Source organism: Tiliqua scincoides, chromosome 7 (genome assembly GCF_035046505.1).
Source record: "Tiliqua scincoides isolate rTilSci1 chromosome 7, rTilSci1.hap2, whole genome shotgun sequence".
Classification (NCBI taxonomy): domain Eukaryota; kingdom Metazoa; phylum Chordata; class Lepidosauria; order Squamata; family Scincidae; genus Tiliqua; species Tiliqua scincoides.
The window spans coordinates 15,295,263-15,319,057 of NC_089827.1; the positions used below are offsets into that span (position 1 = coordinate 15,295,263).

Here is a 23,795-nt window from a genome sequence, read left to right on the forward strand (position 1 = left end):
CAGCGGCCCACCAAATGCCCCAGGGAGCACACCAGATAACAAGAGACCTCATCCTGGTGCCCTCCCTTGCATCTGGCATTCTGACATAACCCATTTCTAAAATCAGGAGGTTGCGCATACACATCATGGCTTGTACCCCATAATGGATTTTTCCTCCAGAAACTTGTCCAATCCCCTTTTAAAGGCGTCTAGGCTAGACGCCATCACCACATCCTGTGGCAAGGAGTTCCACAGACCGACCACACGCTGAGTAAAGAAATATTTTCTTTTGTCTGTCCTAACCCGCCCAACACTCAATTTTAGTGGATGTCCCCTGGTTCTGGTATTATGTGAGAGTGTAAAGAGCATCTCCCTATCCACTCTGTCCATCCCCTGCATAATTTTGTATGTCTCAATCATGTCCCCCCTCAGGCATCTCTTTTCTAGACTGAAGAGGCCCAAACGCCGTAGCCTTTCCTCATAAGGAAGGTGCCCCAGCCCCGTAATCAACTTAGTCGCTCTCTTTTGCACCTTTTCCATTTCCACTATGTCTTTTTTGAGATGTGGCGACCAGAACTGGACACAATTCTCCAGGTGTGGCCTTACCATAGATTTGTACAACGGCATTATAATACTAGCCATTTTGTTCTCAATACCCTTCCTAATGATCCCAAGCATAGAATTGGCCTTCTTCACTGCCGCCTCACATTGGGTCGACACTTTCATCGACCTGTCCACCACCACCCCAAGTTCTTGAGGTGAGGGATCTCAAGGTTGAGGGAACTTGGCATGTTCAGCCTGGAGAAGAGGGCTGAGAGGGGATTTGATAGCTGTCTTCAAATACCTAAAGGGCTGTCATATGGAAGAAGGGAATAATTTATTCTCAACTGTCTCTGAAAGTAGAACTAGAACCAATGGGTGCAAATGGCAAGAGAGATTTCGATTAGACATCAGGAAAAAATTCCTGAGTCAGGGCGGTTTGGCAGTGGATCAGATTTCCGAGAGAGGTGGTGGACTCTCCCTCACTAGAGATATTCAAGCAGAGGCTTGACAAAGCACCTGTTGGAGATGCTCTAAGAGGATTTCCTGCCTAAGGCTAGATGACCTATTAGGCCCCTTCCAACTCTATGATTCTATGCATGGGCATGGCAGCGCCCCAAGCGGCAACATGATGATGCACCATCTTCCCACCTGCTGGTTTTTTGTTTCATGGCATTCTGTATGAAATTGTGCATCGAATGACATATAACTTGATTGTATTATTTGAAAATTACCAAAATTTTGGCCAGTAGTGGTGTCACCTCCCCCCAAAGCTCGTCACCCAGTGCATTCCGTACCCCCTAGCAATGCCACTGGTGGAGGTGCTGTTCAAGAAAGAAAAGCCCAAAGCCCCTTAAGAGGCATAGTACTCTTATTGTTCTTTGAATCCTAGATCTACATGATAGCATAGCCATGATGAGGCACTGCATACCTATATGCAGCTCTGTTTTTGCCTATAAATCCAGGCAATCCAACTGCATAAAAAGAAATCTTTGATTTAGTGTAAGTCAAATTAAGTTGATTACGTGATGATAAAAGTTTTTTAAACTGTTAGTTTACTTTTTGGCCAAATATGTATAATTATACAATCTTAGCTTTAGGCTGACCTACCATAATTACTCATTTTTCACTGACCAGAGATCCTGCTTTGCATTTGCTTATGTGTCGACTATCAACTGCTATTTATTTTTGTATCAATAACATATTTGTGTCTGTATGTACAGAATTTCCCTTCATGTTGTCTAATAAGCATAATTGGTTGCTCTGAATTTTATTTAGTCTGAAATTTTTTTTTTAAACTTCTTTAGGGACTGCATGAAAATGGGAGAAGTGGATGGAAAAAAGATTGGCTGTACTGTCAGCCTTTTGGTGAGTACCTTTTTGATTCTGGAGATTTTGGTATTTCATAGGAAAATTCTGAATGCTTAGATGAGCGTATTTCATTATAGCCTACTTCCCAGACAGGGATTAAAAGTTCAGTTCTTACTGCAGGCTTAGTGTACACCCATGAATTAAAAATCTATGCTAGGACTATAAAATACTCATGTTCTATGTGGATGTATATTGGCAAGGTTGCAAGAATATAATCACGCAGTTGGTTGGTGTCAGTATTATGTGAGCTGGAAGTTGAAAAAGAAATAAAAATTTATGAAGAGAATTGTTTCTGAGCACATTTTGTGCTATGTTTTGCTCAGCTCACCAACACTTTTGAGTTCCCTGAGTTGGGGGAGGGGAGGAGAGAATCTGCTTCTTCCAGCAGCTCCAAAATCTGCTTCCTCCTCTGCACTGTTGAATACATTTTTGCCCAGCTGCCACCTCCCCAACATCAGTTGCTCCTCCTTGTTTGCAGTGGATAAAAGAAAATACCATTTTTGAAGCTTTTGTGTACACATTAGAATTTGTGCAATGACGGTGTTCTTAAGTTAAAATTTTCAAAGTGTAAAATAAAGCATATCTAAAAAGCAGTGTCATAGCTGGGAGGGACAGCAGGTACATTGCCCTGGGAACCATGCCTCAAGAGGGTGTTGTAGAGGCCTCTGAAAGGCACTTTGGTTTTTGGCGAAAACCTGAGGTGCCTTTTGGAGGCCTCTAAAACAGACCCTTAAAGCATGATAGGGCTTCAGAAGGTACCCAGTGCCCCCAGGTCTCAGAAGGAAGTGCCTTTCAGAGGCCTCAAAGATGTATGGGGGGATGTTTAAAAATGGGGGGAGTGTTATGGGAGCATGGGGGTGTGAAAATTGTTATATTCTGGGGTGCCAGATGCTTTGGCTACATCGCTGCTAAAAAGTCCTTCTCTTAAAGATGTATCCTTACATAAGTCTTAGACAGTTTTGGTTTTCATAAACACCTACATGCAGCAAATATCAAAGTTCATCTTCCACTAGCTGCAGAACAAACACCGTTGTTTCCAAAAGCACTAGGCACATATTTGGCGAGCAAGAGAGGGTCCTGCTTTGACTGAGTTTATCACCTGACTTTCTCTATCCTCTCACTGGTGATTTGCCCCGTCAGAGCCAATGACACATACAGGTATTTTTGGATGGGAACACATGCAAACTACTTTTCCAATTAGCAGGGTTTTAGAATTAGAAGCTAAGGCCTGATCCAGCAGGGCTCTTCTTATGTTCTTAAGTCCTCCAGGTTGTGCTGGGCTGCAGATCCACTCTATCAACTTCCATGGGCCTTAGAAGCCTCCAACAGCCACTTCCGATTTTCAGAAGCCACTTCCAGTTTGCTTCCGAAAACTGGAAGTGGCTTCTGGAGGCTTCTGTGAGCTGCAGAGGATGAGGTGGGTTGCACAGCTGAAAAGTTTGGGAACCTCTGCGGTAGTTACAGGATGAGGGCTAAAAAGCTGAAATTAAATCCAGACAATATGGAAGACAGGTAACCTGTAATTATGGATTGCCAGCCTGTTCTAGATGGGGCTGCATCTGTTTCAGGGTTCGATTCAAGGTGCTGGTTGTTACTTTTGAAGTCCTAACTGGCTTAGGGCTGGGATATCTGAAAAACTGTCTCCCCGCCCCCTCCCCGGTATGGCCTATCACCTGAGGTCAGCTGGAGGGAAACTTACTGTTCATTCTGCAAGGGGGGGGGGGGCTTCTCATTGGTGGTAACCAAAATGTGTGGCAACTCACTACTTTTGCAGATCAGGATGGCTCCCTCTCAGCTAACATTTTAACTGCAGCAAAAACTTACTATTCTCCTTGGAGTACAAATATTTTTAAAAATAAATATTTGAAGAGATCAAGCCAAGAAACCTTATGATATTCTAGGAACCCTGACTGCTTGCCAGTTTGAGTTTAGTTCTTCTCACTTGCCACTGTGATTTTAGCATTAAAGCTAGAGTGGAGCAAAGTCAGCTCTAAATCTTGAGGTCAAGATCGAGGTTACTGGCAAGTGAGTTCAAAGTAAAAGTGAAATTCAAAAGACATCGTAGAGGATGTTCTGTCAATAAGAGCACAGGTCAGTGTTACCTTGTCTGTAATAGAAATCTTCCAGAAGTACAAAATGATGGAGAACGGCATTACTGTTTCCCCTTAGATGGGGTGATGCAGAGAGGAAATAGTTTTAAATAATCTTTGCTGCTGAAGCTGAGTGATGATCTTTGTGATAAATGTTTGCAGTGGGGAACTCTATTGATAGAGCTGTCTGGTTTGTTTAAGTGCTTTTGTATTGTTACTATACAGGGATTTTCCAGGTCAGTCTAATGCAGTCGTTCCCAAACTGGTGGGATGCAACCCACCAGCCTGAGAAGCACTGGCCATTGCCCCTTTAAGGGGTGGGAAAGGGAAAACGCAGCATCGCAATCCCCAGGATTGTGCTGCTGCTGGGGACAGGAACAGCCAGCATTGCAGTCCTGGAGGGTCCGGGGGGGGGGGCAGGAAGCCTTCTACAGGGCTTCCTGTGCCTGCAAAAGTGTAAAAGAGAAAAGGGGGAAAAGGGGCACTTCTGTTGCTTTCATTGCAAAAACCGCAAGTCCCCCTTTCTCATTTTTCTTTTACACTTTTGCAGGCACAGGGAGCCATGCGGAGGGCTCCCCGCATACCCCGGACCCCCCAGAACTGCAACACTGGTTGCAAGTAAGCAGCACTGGCTGCTCCCGTCCCCAGCAGCAGCGCGATCCTGGGGATTGTGTTGCTGCCATCCCTCCTCTGCCGCAACAACTTACAGTGCTCCCAATTCCCTTGTAGGAGTTTGGGAAGCACTGGTCTAATGTATTTTTATAGTTATTACTTGTCACAGTTGTTACCACACATGCTGTGAGACAGGCATACTAACATGCTCACACTTCCTTAGAGGTGGGTGTCGGCATTCTTTGACCACTAACCATAATACAGCCATCTGTCAACCTGGTACTACAGGAAAAGAAAGTTGAAGCTTCACTGAAATGCCAACTCCCAACTCCAAATTATGCAATTTATTGAGGGGATTATTTTCAATAAACAGAGAAGAGAGAAAGTATGTTAAATGACATGGTTATGGTTAATTTCATTTTAAATTTGGATCAATGTGTTCTTTGTATTTACATAACAAATGTGTTTTTTCCAAAAGACAACACAGTAGCAATAACTAAAACTGATTAACAAACTAGAGCTGTTTAAGACCCAAATCCTAACCAACTTTCCAGCACTGCCATAGCGGTGCCAATTAGATGTGCGCTACATCCTGCTATTGGGTGGCACTTACAGAGGCCTCCTCAAAGTAAGGGAATATTTGTTCCCTTATCTCAGATTTGCATTGCCCTTATGTTGGTGCTGGAAAGTGGGTTAGGATTGTGCCTAAGAGAAAGGAGAACATTGCTCGCTGGTGAAATAAGTGAGGTAACACTGATTCTGTGAGCATGTGTGCAGAATGCTGGATTTCCCAGGCTTTGAAGTGTTTGTGTGAAATAAGGCTTGCAGGGACAGTGGAGGGACTGAGAAGCTCTGCAGATTGTTGTGAAGAGCTGATTGAGACGTTGCTTTGCCTTAACTCGCGGTAATAAAAGTGTACAAATTTGAAGGGTGATGTAGGATCTGAATGAACTATCTACAAACATGTAACTTACAGTGAAGGCAGAGCCATACCTCACTGCCTGGTAAACTGGGGCAGTGATGTCATCTGATGTTGTGAAGTCACTTCCGGGTTCTTCCTGGATGAGGGGGCAGTCGCTATGCTGTCTTTGCACTCCCCATTCCTTCACCTGTGGAGGCTCCCAACCTCCAAAGAAGAAGGAAAGGGGTGTGTGAAGCAGCCAGTGCCTCCTCCATAACTAGGGCAGAGCCTGGAGGCAGTCATGTGCCTGCGCTTGGCATGGCACCCGGGGCAGGTGCCTCTCATAGGAGAAGGGCCAGTTACTCTCCCCCTGATAAATAAAAGAGGAGCACCCACTTGAAAAAGTACCTCTTACCCTTTTAGCAGGAGTAGCTTTATGGCATGTTTGTGACACTCTAGGCTGGCACAGTGGCTACTGCACTAGTGGAAGAGAATCTTAGAATTGCACTATTGAGAATCTTCTAGGCTTCAATTGGTCTGTACAACTGACCAGGAAGACTGCCTGTTGTTTCACTTATCTTTTCTGTTTACTAGCATTGTGTAAGATGTGAACATGAGATTCACAAGGCTCAATCAAAGCAGGGAAAGAACCATAGCTTAATGGTAGAGCACATGCTTTGCATGTAGAATGTCATGGTGGCTTGCATTATAAGACTAAAAGTTAAATATAATCAGAATCATGGAAGAATGCCTTTTCTCCTCATAAATGTCCTGTGAGGTAAGTTTGGTTGGGAGCAATCTGTCCAAGGCCAAACCCATTCAGCACTGTGGAAATTTTAAGCCAAGTTCCCCAAATCCAAACCTAGCTTTCAAATTTCTCATCAAAATGCTTGTTCCATTGTCCAAAACAATCTGTTTAATTAAAGAGCAAATTCTCTGCAATAACTCATAGTCTTAGCATCAGCATATCAGGTATCAGCATTTCAGGCCCAGGCGTTACAGAAGATAAGAGTAACAGAGCTTGTTGAATGTTCTTTCAAAGTCCAAATTTGTGCCCTTTTAGTTGAAGAGCCAAATAGGCTCTTAAGCTTTTTCTTAGCAGTTTGAGCATGTCACCATAAGAACTGTGAAACCTTGGTGACGTTTTAATTGCAGTTCTTTTTCAGATCCATGGAATCAGGCTGTTCTATTCTTTTCATCCCACTGCCTTGAAACCATCAGTGTGGACTGTACTTTACTATTGACGATGCTTGTGGAAAATGCTTCACCTGCTTTCCTAAATGTCTCAAATTAGATTCTCCTCATGTGCACGTAGGCACAACTTTATAATGTAGCAAATGCCTTGGACTACAACCACTAAACTGCAGCACTTCATGAAGCCAAAAAGCAGCAGTTTTCATTTGGGCTTGTGGCAGTTGACCTCTCCAGGCCTGTGCTTATCTCACAACTTGATGCAGTGTAGCTTCTCCTGACCAGACAAAAGTGCTATTTTTTATTCTTTTTAGTTCTGTTTATGGTTCATCTAGATCTTGTATGGAAAAGGAACTTGGTTTAATATCACCAGCTGGAGTGATAAGTTGCTGATCTTTCAAAGCATGCAGTATTCAGAGGGAAGAAGAAAGCTGTTTCTAGAATGACTGGAGAGATGACTGGCATTTCAATAAACATTGCAGTTTGGTGATTTAAAGGTCTCAGGGCCATATTTCCAAATTTAATCCCACTGTTCTTGGGGAAAATGCTCCAGTAAGAATCTTGCTTGGGGCTGTTTCTGTTAAAAATTTGCATATATTCCCACTATTCACTTTCATGTTTAAAAGACAAACTTTTGAAGATGATCCTCTCTTAGTGCTAAGACTAAGCAAATTGTGGTCTTTATTTTCACAGCTTTGTGGCTTGGAACTAGTTGTGTGTAGCCAGAACAAGATACAGTGGAGGACAGAGTGCCTATGCCTTTAACTGTTCTATAGAAGAGAGAATTTTGGGCAGGTGCAGCTTTTTAAACCCTTCCATGTTGAGCTCCACCTGCCAAAATTCCCTCTTCTGTACAATGGTTAAAGGTACAAGCATTCTATCTTCCATTGTATCTGGTCACCTTATCTGTAGCATGTGCTGTCTCTCAGAGAACTCACAATTATTTCTGCAACTTGCAATGTGCATATAGCCTTTAAAAAGGAAGTTCAACTAAGGACAGTTTGTACAAACATGTACTTCACTGGATGATTCACAACTGTAAATATATGAACATAAAAAGCAGGGATGGGAACTGGAGTCAGGTGACTCCGACTCGAGTCGTGAAAATGCACATTTTTCGGTGAGTCGTTGACTTGTGAGTCATGCACACAGAAGATTCTGAAAAACACTCGGGTCAGGGGCCCCATGGCTTGACACTCTTCCCCACACGTGCTGACTCGAGTCTGCTTGTGTCTGGGTATGCTTGCTTACTTTTTTTGTGACTTGAAAGACTTTGTGGGGTCATCATTCAGACCAGGCAAGCAGCAGGTCATTCCAGCCATGAGGCAGGGAAGGGTTAATGTTTTCCTCTTGCAATGAATAGGAGGGAGGAGGCAGAAGTGGGCTTTTAGTCCTGTTAGTCCTGCTGGACCTCTCGGCGGCTTTCGACACCATCGACCATGGTGTCCTTCTGGGCCCTCTGGCCGGGTTGGGGCTTGGAGGCACTGTTTTGAAGTGGTTCCACTCCTTCCTGGCTGACAGATCCCAGAAGGTGGTGCTGGGGGATGCCTGTTCAGCACCTCGACCTCTTAGGTTTGGGGTGCCGCAGGGTTCCATCTTATCCCCCATGCTTTTTAACATCTACATGAAGCCGCTGGGAGAGGTCATCCGGGGGTTTGGAGTGGGTTGCCATCAGTATGCTGATGACACCCAGCTTTATCTCTCCTTTCCCCCTGATTCTGAGGAGGCGGTTGGGGTCCTGGATCGCTGTCTGGAGGCGGTTAGGGGCTGGATGTGGGCGAACAAGCTGAAATTAAATCCAGATAAGACAGAGGTGCTCTTGGTTCGGAAATCCACAGCTCGGGTGCTGGACTATCGTCCTGCTCTGAATGGGGTTGCATTCCCTCTGGAGGAGCAGGTCCGCAGCTTGGGCGTTTTCCTGGATCCACAGCTGCTCCTGGAGTCCCAGGTGGTGGCGGTGGCCAGGGGAGCCTTTGCTCAGCTTCGGCTGATTCGCCAGCTGCGACTGTACCTGAGCTGCGCAGACCTGGCCACAGTAATCCATGCCCTAGTGACATCTAGATTATTGCAATGCGCTTTACGTGGGGCTGCCTTTGAAGACGGTCTGGAAATTACAACTAGTACAGAACGCAGCTGCTTGTGTGGTTGCTGGGGCACGTTGTTTTGACTCTGTCGAGCCGTTGCTCCGGCGGCTACACTGGCTGCCGGTTCTGTTCCGGGCCCAATTCAAGGTGCTAGTTTTGACTTTTAAAGACCTTTACGGCTCGGGGCCGGGGTATTTGAGGCACCACCTCCTTCCCTACAATCCTACAGTTCCCTACAATCCTGCCCGTGCTCTTAGATCATCTGGGGGGCCCTTCGCCTCCTTCCCTACAATCCTACCCGTGCTCTTAGATCATCTGGGGGGGCCCTTTTGACTGTGCCGCCACTAAGAGATGTGAGAGGGGTGGCGGCCAGGAAGAGTGCCTTCTCGGTGGTGGCCCCCGAACTGTGGAATACCCTCCCCTTAGAACTGCTCCCTCGTTGCTAATGTTTCGGCGTGGACTGAAGACCTTTTTATTTCAAAAAGCTTTTAATTGTTGACAGGCTGGCTGGTGTTCTTGCTTTTTATATGAAAATCCACGGGGTTTGTTTGTTTTTAGATTTTTTAATTATTGTAAATTGTTTTTAATGATTTTTTTTTAATGTTGTATTTTTAAAGTGTTGTGAGCCACCTTGTGTGCCCGTTGGGCAAAAAGGCGGGATATAAATTAATAATAATAATAATAATAATAATAATAATAATAATAATAATAATAATAATAATAATAATAATTTTTGCCAGTCAGTGATAGGAGGGAAGGATTGGGTGATCATTGGACACAGGAGGAGGAGCCCAAGGGGGTTCTTGCCTTACAATTGGCTGCAGAACCCCAGGGAGGGAGAAAAAGGAGGCAGGGAAGTTGGGGGGAGGAAGATGGTTTGTAGCAATCATGCTTACCTCCGCATGGCTGTTATTTGGAGGGAGGAACCCTTATTTGAATGGCCAGCACAAAAGGGGAGTGACTCTAGACTTGAGTCAAGCCCTGCTGGATTTTCCCATCCCTGGTAAACAGCATAGTGTTCTGCAAGAGAACGGAAGTTCTGTCTGTGCTGTTAGATCTGTGGTGGCTCATTGCATTAGACACCATTTGGTAGTGCAGTCCTGTGAATGTGCATGTGTGAACTGGTCATCAGATTGCTTTAATAAAAGATGACAGATGGTATGAAAGCTTTGTGGGCTTTTATCTGTGATAACTCATTCACACATGCATGTCATTTATATAAAAGCCGTCAAATGAAAGTGGAACAACAATGATGTTCCACATCATTGATGCACACATAAATGAGTACAGCTCTAACTGCAATCCTCTGCATGTCTACTCAGAAATAAGTCCCATTGTGTTCATGGGGCTTACTCTCAGGAAAGTGTGTATAGCAGTGTTTTTCAAACTATGGGTCGGGACTCAGTAGGTGGATCATGAGCCAATTTCAGGTGGGTCCCCATTCATTTCAATATTTTACTTTTTAATATATTAGACTTGATTCTACCATGGTATGTGACTACATTTGGGGAAATGTTACAAACCTGTACTTTTAACAAGCCACTATATATATTCTTTTAACAATGATAGTAAGTGGGACTTACTCCTTGGAAAGTGTGGGTAGAATTGTAGAGTAGGATTGTTAAAAAATTTTCTGCTTGTTGATGTCACTTCCCAGTCATGACATCACTTCCGATGGGTCCTGACAGATTCTCATTCTAAAAAGTGGGTCCCAGTGCTAAATGTGTGAGAACCACTGGTGTATAGGATTATTGCCTAAGAGCATTTGTGCATCCACTGTTGTGTGGCAGAAAAGTACTGGTTGAGGGATAATCCTGAAAAATTTTAAAAATTTTATGCAGGAGTTTGCAGAAAAGATTCCGCAATCCAGAAATTAAATCCCCAATGTCCTATTTGTAAATCTCTCCTGAAAACCCCATGGCCCTCTTTCATCATACTGTGATTGGGTCAGAAGCAATATCGCTCCTTGCAAAACTTGCAAAATACACACACAAGAGACACATACTCATACCAGGCTCGTGAATTTTGCATTCCCAATACAAAAGTTCAAATTCTCTGTATTCAGTATGGCATATTTCCATTGTATATCAAATATTGTTCCCTTCTTGGGGATATTTTTTGTTCAGTATTTGTACTAATTTGCCAGATATAAAAACTTCATAAATTACTGATGTATTTTCACCACCATGACTCTATAGAGTTTTTAGAATAGATAACAGGTCTTCTCAGGTCTGCTCTCTCTCTCTCTCTCTCTCTCTCACACACACACACACACACACACACACATGTGCGCGCGCGCGCACACACACACACACACACACACAGAGAAAGAGAGAGAGATCAATTAAAAATCTTCAAATAAACATATTAAATGCCCTTACAAATAATAATGTCATAAAAGAGTGACATCTAATTATTCTAGCAACCTAGTCCTAACCAATTTTTCAGCACTAATACAGCTGTGCCAAGAGGATGTGTGATGCATTCTCCTGTGGGGGCATTCACAGACTTCTCAAGATATGGAAATGTCTTTCCCTTGCCTTGGAGGGTGCATTGCGGCTGTGTCAATGCTGGAAAACTGGTCAGGATTGGGCTTCAAACAAACATTGACATTAATCCTGAATAAGACATGGCTCCACCTTGAGGCAAGTATTTTATTGAGTAGCGACTACTGCTTTGACTACCAGTGATGACTAAACACTGTATTTGTCTTTCTCAGTTTGTTTACAATACTAATATCAACTTTGTAGTGCTGCCAATTGGCAGTCATTCTGGCTTTGTATGCATTTGGGGCAAACATATTGTATAGTAGATTTTTTCCCCCACTATGGATAATGACTTAAAGCAGTGATTCTCAAACTTTTTAGTTCAGGACCCACTTTTTAGAATAACAATCTGTTTGGGACCCATTAGAAGTGATGTCATGACCGGAAGTGACATCATCAAGCAAATTATAATAAATAGATAATGCAGGCCTACAAAATTGAGGGTTAGAAAAGTTTTTCCCAAACTTTATGGTGGTTTGATATGAATTTGCTGTGCTGATTCCAAAAATGGCATTCGTTTTGCCCTATCACGTCAAGTTTTGGAGATATAGTATAGCCTCATTAGTGAATGGTTCAAGCAGCTTCCTCATGAGGCCTTTCCTACATATAAAGGCCTCATGAGGAAGCTGCTTGAACCATTCACTAATGAGGCTATGCCATGTCTCCAAAACTAGACGTGACAGGGCAAAACGGATGCCATTTTTGGAATTGGCATCCCAAATATACCCAGAAATTGGAAGCAAAATGTGTGTAGGCCTATGTAATTGTAAATATTTAAAGTAAAGTAAAACAAATAATTAAATAAGGGTAGATGAGATGGGGAAGCCAGCCCTGTTCCACCAAGTGAATTCTCTCCGTAGCCTGCTGACAATCACCTCAAACTCACCCCCCCCCCAAAAAAAATCATTAAGGTTTTTAGTCCTACCCAATGCCCAGTTCAATTAAAATTCTTATATTTAAACCAGTTCAGTGTGATTTTGAATGAAATCAATTTTAAATCCAGCATTGGGGGAGGGGGGTAGATTGATATTCAAAGCTTTCCTCTAAACAGCATTAAAACCCCAGAGTGACAAGGAGAGGAGATTAGGCTGGGGGGGGGGGGGTGTCTGGCCTATCAGGATCCACCTGGCTTTAAAAGTCTAAAAAAAAAGTACCTTACCAACTGAGAGCCCAATCCTATGGTCCGTACCACGCCTCCATGGCACGAACCAGTCGGCACGTTTGCGGAGCTTACCGGAGGTGGCTCAGCTCCGGCTGGCGATGAGCCACTGCTCGATGGGCATCCGGGTTCCGCAGCTCGGCAGTCTCCGTGACTGCCAGACTGCAGAACGGGGAATGAGGGCATTCCTGGGGGTGTGGGGGAGGCATTCCAGGAAGTGGGGAGGCGTTCCCATGGGCGGGGGAGAAGCGGGTCTGCAGAGCCGAGCTCCGCAGGATCCCAGACGCTCGTGGAGGGCTGCTCGCCCTACATGAGCGCCTTCACTTTAGCAGCGACGCTAAAGTGAGTAGTCCCATTGCAGGACTGCTTCCCGTACTCGGGGGGAAGGGGATGAACGTCCCCTTCTCCCAAGGAGCCTCCCGTGATAGTGCGGGAGGCTTGTGATCTGGTGGGAGCCCTTTGTGGAGCCGCCAGGTGCCACGGCTCCAGGCAGCTCAGGATTGGGCTGTGAAGCCTCTATTTTTAGGCCATTTTAGTGTGGGGACATGCATTCTGGAGCATTTATTGAGCTCCACTTCCATCAAATTGGGACCATTCTGGTGGCTGTGGTTTCCCCTTTGCCTGACCTTCAACATGAGCAAAGACATGATTGCTTACTCATGAGTATATGCAAATGTGAATCTTAGTTTTGCTTTCCATAGGGCTGAATACATTTGTTAGCTTGGAGGGAGAGTTCCTTCTTATTTGTTTTGGGGGGAGGCTGTGTTCATTAGATTAGGACCATTCTGGTGGCATTGGATTCCTCTCGACCTGCTCTTTGCAATGAACTAAGGCACACTCACCTACTCACGAGTAAATGCACAATATGGCTCAGTTTCACTTTCCATAGGGTTCAATGCATTTTGGTTGGCTGTTATCTGCTTATCAGTTGCAGCTTCGCGACCCACCAACAATCAGGTCACAACCTACTAAGTTGGTCCTGACCCATAGTTTGATAAACCCTGACCTTGAGTTTTCCCAAGACACAGAAATAAAGAATAAGTGTGAACAAACCCATAGGAAAAAAAAATTACATATAAAGGCCCATGCGAATCTTGTGAAATATTTGGGGTTTTTTTAAAGAGAATAATATTTGACACTGCACATTCTTAATTCTATGCTTTAATTTATTTTGTTATTGTAATACCTTATCACAAAACAGATCCCTCTTTTAAAAGGGATTTTTTGTTACTTTATTTAAAATAAAATGTTTAGTATTTGCTGTTATTTTTAAATTTTAGTGACTGTTTCTTTTTAAAATGCATCAAGTAGTGTACAAATGGGTTTTCTAAATCCCACATCACTCCCCCCAGATAATGATGGTTTATTCAGAGAATGATATTCAAGACAGAAAGCAGCATTGTTTATATATTGTTTACATCAAGTTTACAATATATTCTTTTCCAATATGGTTTTATTTCAGAATTTTTATAAGACAGAACTGAATAAGGAGGAGATGTATATTCGATATATACATAAACTGTATGATTTACATCTAAAAGCACAAAACTTTACAGGTAAGTGTTACTAAATAATCTGGTGAAGTTATTTTGGGAAAAATCCTTATTGCCCAGCAAAAGAATAAAACAGAGTAAGAAATCATTGTAGACTTCTGAAGAAAGCTGGGCGTGAAGAGGCAAAATTGAGCACACTAGCATGGGAAGCCCATTTTGTCCTCAGTTATGCTTTCAGGTTATCAGCTGTTTCTTCCACTGAACTATTTCAGAAGTACTGAGGGGAGGGAGGAAAAGTAGCGCTAATCAGATGATGGGGTAAATATTATCTCAGGAGGCTAGAATTGTCTTCCTTGTTGCAACCTGCCAATAGTACTTACTGTGCCAGCTTCCCCTCCATCTATGTTACTGTTTGAAAGCCTGTGTAATGGATATAGTCGCTTCACCCCAAGCTATTAAGGCATTGCTTAAGAATGCAGTTTTGAAATGACCAATTGGTTGCTCCTTCATACTTTCATGTGCAAAGTGAGTATCATCTCCTTGGCAGTGGAAGTGTTGGAGTGAAGATCTCTCTTTTCTCAGAATAACCTCATGTTATGATTGACATTGCTTACAAACATCCCAGATGTTGAGAATACCCGCATGCCCCTTGCTGGAATGAAAACAAATTACTTCCCTGCATATGCTGCTGTGTAATGTTCAAATGCGGAGACATTTCAAGTATATACATTATTAGCTATCTGGATAGGAATCCACAAATGGATTGGATTCACAAATGGATTGGATTCCAACTCAAATTTGTGAGTTGGAATCCACAAATGCTTCTAGCTCTGCCTTTACTATCTGCTTTTTCTGACCAGTTTTATGTTCCAATAATTCTTGGCAAATCCTCCTTATTTTTAATGTCAAGTTTAAATCTTCCCTCGAACAGCTGGCAGTCCAATACTGCTCCTTGGTGACAATTGCAAATTGGGTTGTTGTGGATCTTCCATGTATTTCAGGTGGGCTACTGTGGGACTAAAATGAATAGTGTTTAAATAGTGGAACTGCTTGATAGCTTGACAGTGTGTTGGTGCACCTCCATTTCAGACCTGGAAATGACTAACCTTTTAGACTCTGTCTTTTTAAATAAATGTTCTACTTTCTGACCTCCCACCCATAAAACAGATTTTCCACATCATGATTCACTCCTGTTAGAATCCTATTGGCTTGCTTCAGTTGCAAAGGGATTTATGTGGCTGACAGTTGTGTTGTTTAGAATGAATGATAGTCCAACGTATCAATAGGGAGCGGAAAAAAATTCTCATCTGTCGTTTGTTTTTTGCAGTATAACAAATGGAAGACATTTGAATTTTTTGTTTTGCAGTTTCTATGTTGGCATTTATAGAAAAGGTTGCTATCACACTCACACTTCATTACAAATAAATATGTGAATATGTGGATGTTCTTTCACGTGAAACAGCAAATGAATTTGTACTGTTTTAGTTTTAAGAGTACTATTTTTCTGATGTAAACTAGTAAAACTGGATGTTACTTTAAGCATGTAACTGGTATTAGAGTGTTTGGTTTTTTATTCAGTAATTAGCAGACGGATGGAGCCTTCTTGAATTGAGACCATGTCATGGTGGGAGGGAGTTTTAACCATCTCCTTCCACAGAGCTCTCATCTGGATTTCCCCCTTCTCTGCAACTGCTGTTTGCCCTGGGGGATGGAGCCTATTTTTTTCCCCATGGCAAACAACAGCAGTTAGTGCCCTGATCCAACAGGTGGAGGGTTAAACGTCCTCTGTCCGCACTGTAGGCCCAGTCAGGGTGCTACTTACTTAATAAGGAACAAACACACTAGCCCCAATTGCATACTTTAAGTAGTGTCAGTTTGACCCTGTGTGTTTACACAAAATTTGCTTCATGTTTACTTACAATACATTATAGAGGCGGCCTATACACTGTTGCTATATGATGAACTGCTGGAATGGTCAGATCGGCCACTGAGAGAATTCCTGAACTATCCCATGCAAACAGAATGGCAACGCAAAGAGTATCTTCATCTCACTATCATCCAGAACTTTGATAGGGGAAAAGTAAGTTTGTTTGATTCCCAGTGGTGTTGGTTAGTCTTTCCCTGCCTACATTGCTTGACATTGGTTACTTTTTCATTCTGGCTGATATATGTCTAAAGCTTGCATACTGCCAGTAAAAGTTAAGTAAGAATGCAAATTTGATTATATATTTAATTCCGTACAGAGATTCCCAATCTTTGCAGCACTGCAACTCACCTTGTCCTCTGCGGTGAGTCACAACGGGGTGATGCTGGAGACCTCTCCTGACATGGCAATACATTCTCCAGGCCTCTGCGGGCCTCAGAGTGGCCCTCAAAAGCCACTGTAAGCCACTTCTGGGTTTCGGAAGCAAACTATAGAGCAGGTCACCAGGCCAGGAGAGGCCTCCAGAGGCTCCAGTAAGTAATGAGGCTTCTGGAATGGCTCCTATTTGGAGCCAAACTGATACAAAGGCAAGCTTGAGTGTCCATATTACAACCCATTGTACTTGGGCATGCGATCCACAAAATCGGAAGTGCTGATTTAATATACTTTGTAGGCAATTCATTTTTTTTTCTAACTTAGCATGTAATCACACAGTTCATGTAGTTCCTGTAGAACTACACAGGGCATGTACTTCTGCATGCCCAATGAAGCTTTGAGCTTCTCTTTCTCAGTCTGCAGATCCCCATGACACGTGGCAAAGCACTTCTGAGACTGGGAAATTCGAAAAGTAGTTTTTGATAAGTCACATTTAGCCTGCAAGTTTCTTTTTTTTTTTAACAGTCAAACATCCTGGCTTGGTTCTTTCCAAAGTGGCTGTTACATAGAGCTATATCTTCATAGGCCTTAACAAAATAGAGTCTACATATGGAGGGAGGGAGGGCTGTTGTACTCTTCTGAATGACCATCCCTTAGTCTCTCTTAGTAATGGATGCCACATTCAAACAGTGTTTACATGAGTGGACCTAATTGATGTGGTGGCTCCCATATTCCAGTGATCATGCAGATTTGGGGCCTTCACATGTCCCCTATTCAGATAGGAATCTAGCAAAATAGGAATGAACATAAGGTGAGTGGGTGAGGAGTTGTGATCCCAGTCTTCCACTATAGAGAACATTAGGGAACACATACGTTCATAGAGCTACACAGTTCTCTCCCTTGCCTAGCAGTAGTGATAATGGTGAAGCTCAAGTTTAGAAATGTAAAGACCTGCATTCCCGATCTGTTGCTGTGGAACGGATTGCTGACATATGCTTTCTGAATAAATATTCCAATATAACTGGCCATTTCAGTTCATTCCTTACACCATGCATTCTGAAATGCAGTAGAAGTAAAAGGGCAATTTAGGTGTTCTGTGCTATAGACGTGCATTCTCAGTACCTGTGAGTGCAGTTCAGTGATCCCAAAAAGAAAGTAGCTTTTAATACCATGTTGGCAGTTCCCATAAGCAGCTGTTCTCTGCCTGTTGGTTAATGTTCTCTGAAAGTGCTGGGTAATGTTAGATTGTACTGTCAACAGGAGATACTTGAAAATCTGTTTAAAAGAGCTAAAAAAATCATTTAGATTTTTCTCTATGATGAACATTCCTCCTTCTCGTTTGTCAACAGTGCTGGGAGAATGGCATTATCTTATGCAGGAAGATTGCTGAGCAGTATGAAAGCTATTATGACTACAGAAACCTCAGCAAGATGCGGGTAATGGAGTTGGATGTATTTTTGTCATTAAGAATTGGTGTAAAATAGTTTTTGGTAGTCAGCAAAGCAAAATTTTAATTTTCCCAGTGTACCTTACCTGCAAAAACTGTGATGCAAGTATTTGATCTATTTATTTATTTTAAAGGCTCTAGAAGATGTGTGAAAAAGCAAACACAGTTCTATTTGTCATTTCAATACATATTTGCTTTGGTCAAGTTTTTGCCCAAGATATTGCCATCTGGGGGCTCAGAACAGAAGGATGCTGATCCCCTAAACATGTTATGTTTCTTCATTTAGTTATGTTTCATGCAACACCACAAAATAATAGGATCATCCCATGAATACCAAGTGCCTTTTTACATGCTTAGTATTCTCCCAGAAATAATCCAGTGTTTATTTCCAACACTGTTTATATGATTCAGGAGTAAATCAGAGACTAAAAGAGTAAGCGGCTTTTCCTTGCCTCTGTTTTCCATTTGGAGTAATAGCTGGGGAAAACAATATTAAAATAGTATCTTCAGGATAAGCAAAGGCTTTGGGAACCAAGAAGGAAAGGCTGAATGTGATGGGCATATTTTGTGTAGAGAAAATAGTGTATATTGACAGAGACTGAAAAGGTAGGAGTGATGTCTACATTTGAGGGAAGAATAAAAGGCTATGAGTTCAAGTTCCAAAAAGTTGATTTTTCACAGAAATTACTTCTCAATTACAAGAACATTTAGAAAATGGAACAGCTGCCCAATCCTGAGCTTCCCAGTGCCCACTGGAGGAGTGGTGCCAAAGCAGCTACTGCTATATCCAGCAGGCACTAAGAAGTTGACACAAGTCTCTTTGAGGGAAGGGGACTTTTGTCCCCTTTACCCAGGGAAAGCCCCAAGACCTGCAGTGGGGCTTCTCAAGTCTGTGCTAGCTATTTTGCTGGTAGAGACTTGAGACTCCATGTTGGGCCTTCTGGCAGAGTAGAGGATCTGACAGAGCAGAGCTCCGCCAGTCCCACCCCTCCTGCGCCGGTTCCTCTCCTAGCCACCCCTCCTACAGCCCGTCCTGCCCACTCCCTGCCGATACTATTTACCACTGGCCAGCGGCCCCTCTCCAGGTGTCGCAGGCGTGTCTTATGGCACATTTGCAACACCAGCACTGGTATTGCGACTGTATAGGATTGGACCCCAAGTTATTTATGACAGTTGTGAAAATTTTTTCCAAGGTTTTTAAGATGAATCTGACTGTGTGTTCAGTTTGTACATCTGTGATGAAAAGAAGTAAATCATATTAATAATAGGAGTGTAGCAAAGACATGGGGATCTTCTACACTTCAGACAAAGATACCCAACTATGTATTTGCAATTATCCTTATTTGCATTTGTCCAGTAGAGTGAACCCCCACTTTACAATGGTAATCCACTCCAGTGATACCAATGTATTGTGAAAGTATTGTGATGTGAATCTAATAATGTATTATTTTTTGGTAATTCATTCCAAGGCCTCAACTTCCATTACTGAACTAAGCTATTTCCCTCTCTAAAGTGATTTAAAAGGTGTCTAATGGCTCTTTAGAGACCGAAACACTATAACGAGCTCTTTCAAAGCCTTACCTTCACATTGCCCCCCCTCCCCTCAAACACACAGAGCTACAATGTTAAATGTGCTGGTAGGATCTGCTTTTAAAAGTTTTTATTTCTTTCCCGCTTAGTTCCTTCCTTTGAAACACACACCACACACACCCACAAACATTAACAAGAACTGAAAGCTCCTTCAAAACCTTACATTCACAATGCTTTCCCAGCTCTCCTTCCTTCAAACATAAAGAGCCAGTGGCATCACTGGGAGTATGTGGTGTGTGTGGACTGCACTGCATGTCATCCTCAGGAGGGGTGACACCTCACGTTCCTAGCCTCTGTTTGGCAATCCTTGGCCCACTTGCCTCGAGCTCTCAGCAACAATCATGTTTTTACCACTTGCTAGCCAGAAAACAAGGCAACTGGGTGAACTGAAGATCGTCAAATGGAGGTGGGTTTTTTGCATTATAAGTAGTGCAACAGCAAGGAAGGTCAGAGTGTTCATGTCACCCCCAAACTTCCGGAATGCTGAGCCCCTCCAGGTAAGTACTGCACTGGGTGGCACCCACCTCAGGGACTCCTCTGTATAGAGCTGCAATGGTAAACATGCTGCTTTTGGCTGAGGTGCTACCAAACGCTTGCAGTTGCTGATTGGCTTTTTCTATAAACCACGAGGTTCTGTTGGAGGCAGTCATAAGCTCATTGTAGTGAAAAACCTAGTGAATAGCAATAGTGAATAGCCCATTGTATAGTGAGCCTTGTTTTGCCAAGAAGAATCCATTATAAAGTGATTTGATTGCGTTGTGAGCCCATTGTAAACCTACTGTATATGGATGGATTTGTGTAGGCAAGAAGAGAACAATCGCACTTGAAAGCAGAGTGCATTGTTAGAATTAATGTAATAGCAGTGCATAAGAGTCATGGTTTTGTGAAAAGAGATTCATTTCAAGTGATTTAGTGTAGAAGATAATATTGTACTTTAAGACGTGGGCTATGCTACACATTGAGACTAGCATGGAGGTTGATAAGGTTTCATAGATGTAAAGCATAATTTGTTCACTTATCCACACCTCTGTTCATTTTAATTTGGGGAACTAAACAAGAAAAATATAAACTTACTAAGGCTTTCATGGCTGGACGAATTTAAAACATAATTTAATATGTTGCTCAAGTCTTTAAGCCACAGATTAAAACACATAGGATCTAGTCCCAACATTTCACTTTTAACTGTGGATAGCTCCAACTGTTCATTCCCCCCCCCCCCCCCAAAAAAAATTTGCTTATTCATACTTGATTATTCACTGTCCCTGCCTTACTTCCAAGCAGCTCGGTACAGTGGAACTGTCTTTCCTTAGCTTTGCAAAAAGCCATGAGGTAGATTAGCCAGAAAGACAGTGTTTGGCCTAAAGTCACCCAATGGGAATTTAAATACAGGTTTCCAGGTCTGTGTCCAAAACTCTTGTCTATTACATTGCACTGATCAGATCGCAATAACTTTTGAATGTTTATGTCAGGTCAAAATGTTATTAAACATATTCAATGTTTTTGTAACCTTGAATAATAACATGGAATGCCCTACATTCTGGAAGCTTAAATGTCATTTCCATGAATGTTGTACAGATGATGGAAGCGTCTTTGTATGACAAAATTATGGATCAACAGCGTTTGGAACCAGAGTTTTTCCGAGTTGGATTTTATGGGAAAAAATTTCCTTTTTTCTTAAGGGTGAGTACAGAAAATATTTGTTTACACCCTCATTCATTCTATCTTCCCATACTTGAGAAATTGATATTCCTCCTTAGTTCTAATTCTGTAATCCAGTAGTTCCCACACTGTGAGCCATGGCGCCCCAGGGCACTGCGGCAGTCTCAGAAGGTTGCTTTAGGATGTACCCAGTGGCCTCTTCCTACTAAAAATGTTAAAGCTACTTGGGGAGGTGTGCAAGTCCAGTTACTTACAGTCAGTAAAGGAGAGTCAAAAGCATCATTTGCAGTTTGATATTTTTCTACAAAAATTTACAGGGTAGATCTAATGTTTCACATCCAGATTGTCAATCCATTGCCCACTCTCGAATCCTCTATAAACCACTCCAGGAATAGCTTGTCTGGAGGTGTGATATTTATATCTCCTTCAAGGAATCTTTTCTTTTGCCATAGCAACATAAGATGATTGGATTGTAAATGCAAATTCTGCCCAGTTCATGCTCCCATTTGTCAAACTGGTAACTGTTTATGTCTGGTTGCTTTCAAGATAATTGCATCATCAAATCATAGAGTATGTCTATAAAAATATATGGGTGGGGGAAGAAACAGTGAATATTGTGTTGGAAGGAAAACAGAAAAGGAAATGCCAAAGGGATATATTGTTTACACCAAATGCGGGGGGGAGGGGGGAACCTGTCATATAGAAGTGGTGAGGTCTCTGGCAAGTCAAGCATTGCTGAATAGAGGAATGGGGTGGAAAGAAATCCTTTAGCAGCTGTAGCTACCAGCACAGGTATTCAGCAATGTTTGTAGCATTGGGATTTTCAGAGTTCTAGTGCCAATAGCGGTTGGGGAGGTCCTCCGACAGCTAGCTAGTAAAGCATAGGAAAAGAAAAGGCCTCTATGACCCTACCAACAGAGACCGGAGGTGGTAACTGAGATAGCAGGTGACTGGACAGTTGCTGACTATAGAACAGCTAGTCATTCACACAGCACATACACAGGCCTGCTTCTAACTGCCTCTATTGCTGTCTCACATCTGCAACCTGGAAAGGTGTAGAGGCTCCCCTTTCTTTAGGTTGCCACTCAGTGACAATGGGTTTTTTCCTACCTTCGCAATATTTCAGTGGTTCCTACTGCTTATCATTTTGTGATTAGTATGCCTTGAGTATTTTGCCTTGAGTACTGCTGCCCAAGCTGGATTGTTCATCCAAGGTCACACGAGCGAGCTAGGCGGAAGATTTTAGAGAAAAAATCAGCTAAATATCTTTTTGGTCTTTTTCCAACCATGTCAGTGGATAAGGTGGTAATTTGTGCAAACTCCCTGTTTAATAGCATGTAAAGTTAATCCTTTTTAATGTCTCGTACAAAGGATATTTGCCTTGATCCCGGTTCAGAAGCATCAGAGCTCTACTGGTAAATGAAAACAAGGCAAAAATATGTGCAGGTGATATAAAAGGTTACATTTATTCTTGGAATGGCCTCTATACATTTCCAGCTCTTTCAGCTCTTTTTCTTGTGTATCTTGCTACTACCACTTTTCCAAAGCAGAGTAGCTTTTCTTATTTTCAGTTCACAGCAACTGAAAATAAAAAGTGCAACTGTAGGCATTGGGTACTCACGTGTGTACCCATTACTTCCAGGTGTGGATAGGATTGCATCCGAACTCTCCTTTGGAGGAATTGCAAAACGGGAAGATATTCTAAAGAAAGAAATGAAGGTGCAGGAAATGCATTGGGACCATTTCAAGAATAAAACCTGATCTAGTATTCATGGATATCTTCCTCTTATTTTTCCCATTACAATTGTTTCTAGCTTTATGTTTTGTTGTATAAATCACTGTAGGTTTCATGTTTTAGTATTAATATAGGATATTCATTAATAAATAAAGTAGTCTGGATTTTTAAGTTTCTTTAATGTGACTTCTTGTTGATGCTATATTTGTTGATATACATATATATATCGTTTCTGAGTGTAAAAAATGTGCACAACATTCGAAAGCACTTTTTACGCCCCCCCCCCAAGGTATCCATTTGGATGTTGGCTTTTTTATAAATGAAAAAAGAGTGATGCTCCTATAATTAGGTTTCCTTTCCGTTTTTTCTGGCCAGAACAAAGAATTTGTTTGCCGAGGGCATGATTATGAACGTCTGGAGGCTTTTCAACAGCGGATGTTAAATGAATTCCCACATGCTATTGCTATGCAACATGCCAATCAGCCAGATGAAACCATCTTTCAAGCAGAAGCACAATGTATCCCCTTTGTTGACCGTACAACATGCATGCTTAAAAAGAACCCCAGAAATGACCATTCAGTTTCACCTGTCATGTGGTTTCTCTCACATTAGTAGAATGTTCCACCAGTGGCTTTCCACACTGGCACACTTAGGGGCTTATGACTTCTAAAGCTTGGTTCAAACCATGTCTGTGTGTGTGTTTGTTTAATTTATATTTCACCTTGTCCTGTGAACTCAGAGCTGCTTGCAATGTTTTTCTACATGTTATAGTTCTGCCCCAAGGTGATTACACAAAAATCACCAATTCAAGCAACAGAGAGGAGGAAGGCCAGGTTCTAAATATGTTAAAATAAATTAACCAACATGTCAACTTGGAGCTCATGGATTTCAACCTAAGATCAGCTTCCCTGATGTTAATGGTACCTTTCAGAGACAACAGAAATTGCTAGGGTGGTTATCTGCAAGTTCTTAGCTTACAAATTATTTTTGCTTGTGCAATGAAACCATAAGAAATTAATTATAGGAATTAACAGGATCATTTGTAATAAGACACCTTGTTTCCATTGATATTATCATCCATTTGGGGAGACTGGGCAGG

General features: G+C 42.3%; 1 protein-coding gene across 2 annotated transcripts in view; it reads left to right on the top strand.

The window, feature by feature from the left end:
* Positions 1-23,795, top strand: part of DOCK4 (dedicator of cytokinesis 4) — a 282,880-nt gene that overhangs the window by 232,793 nt on the left and 26,292 nt on the right. For both annotated transcript variants that reach the window (XM_066633137.1, XM_066633138.1), the window contains exons 34-39: positions 1,827-1,887; positions 13,936-14,029; positions 15,898-16,046; positions 17,615-17,701; positions 20,878-20,982; positions 23,072-23,213. In XM_066633137.1, the coding sequence (XP_066489234.1) occupies positions 1,827-1,887; positions 13,936-14,029; positions 15,898-16,046; positions 17,615-17,701; positions 20,878-20,982; positions 23,072-23,213 (638 nt within the window). The remainder of the gene's footprint in view (positions 1-1,826; positions 1,888-13,935; positions 14,030-15,897; positions 16,047-17,614; positions 17,702-20,877; positions 20,983-23,071; positions 23,214-23,795) is intronic.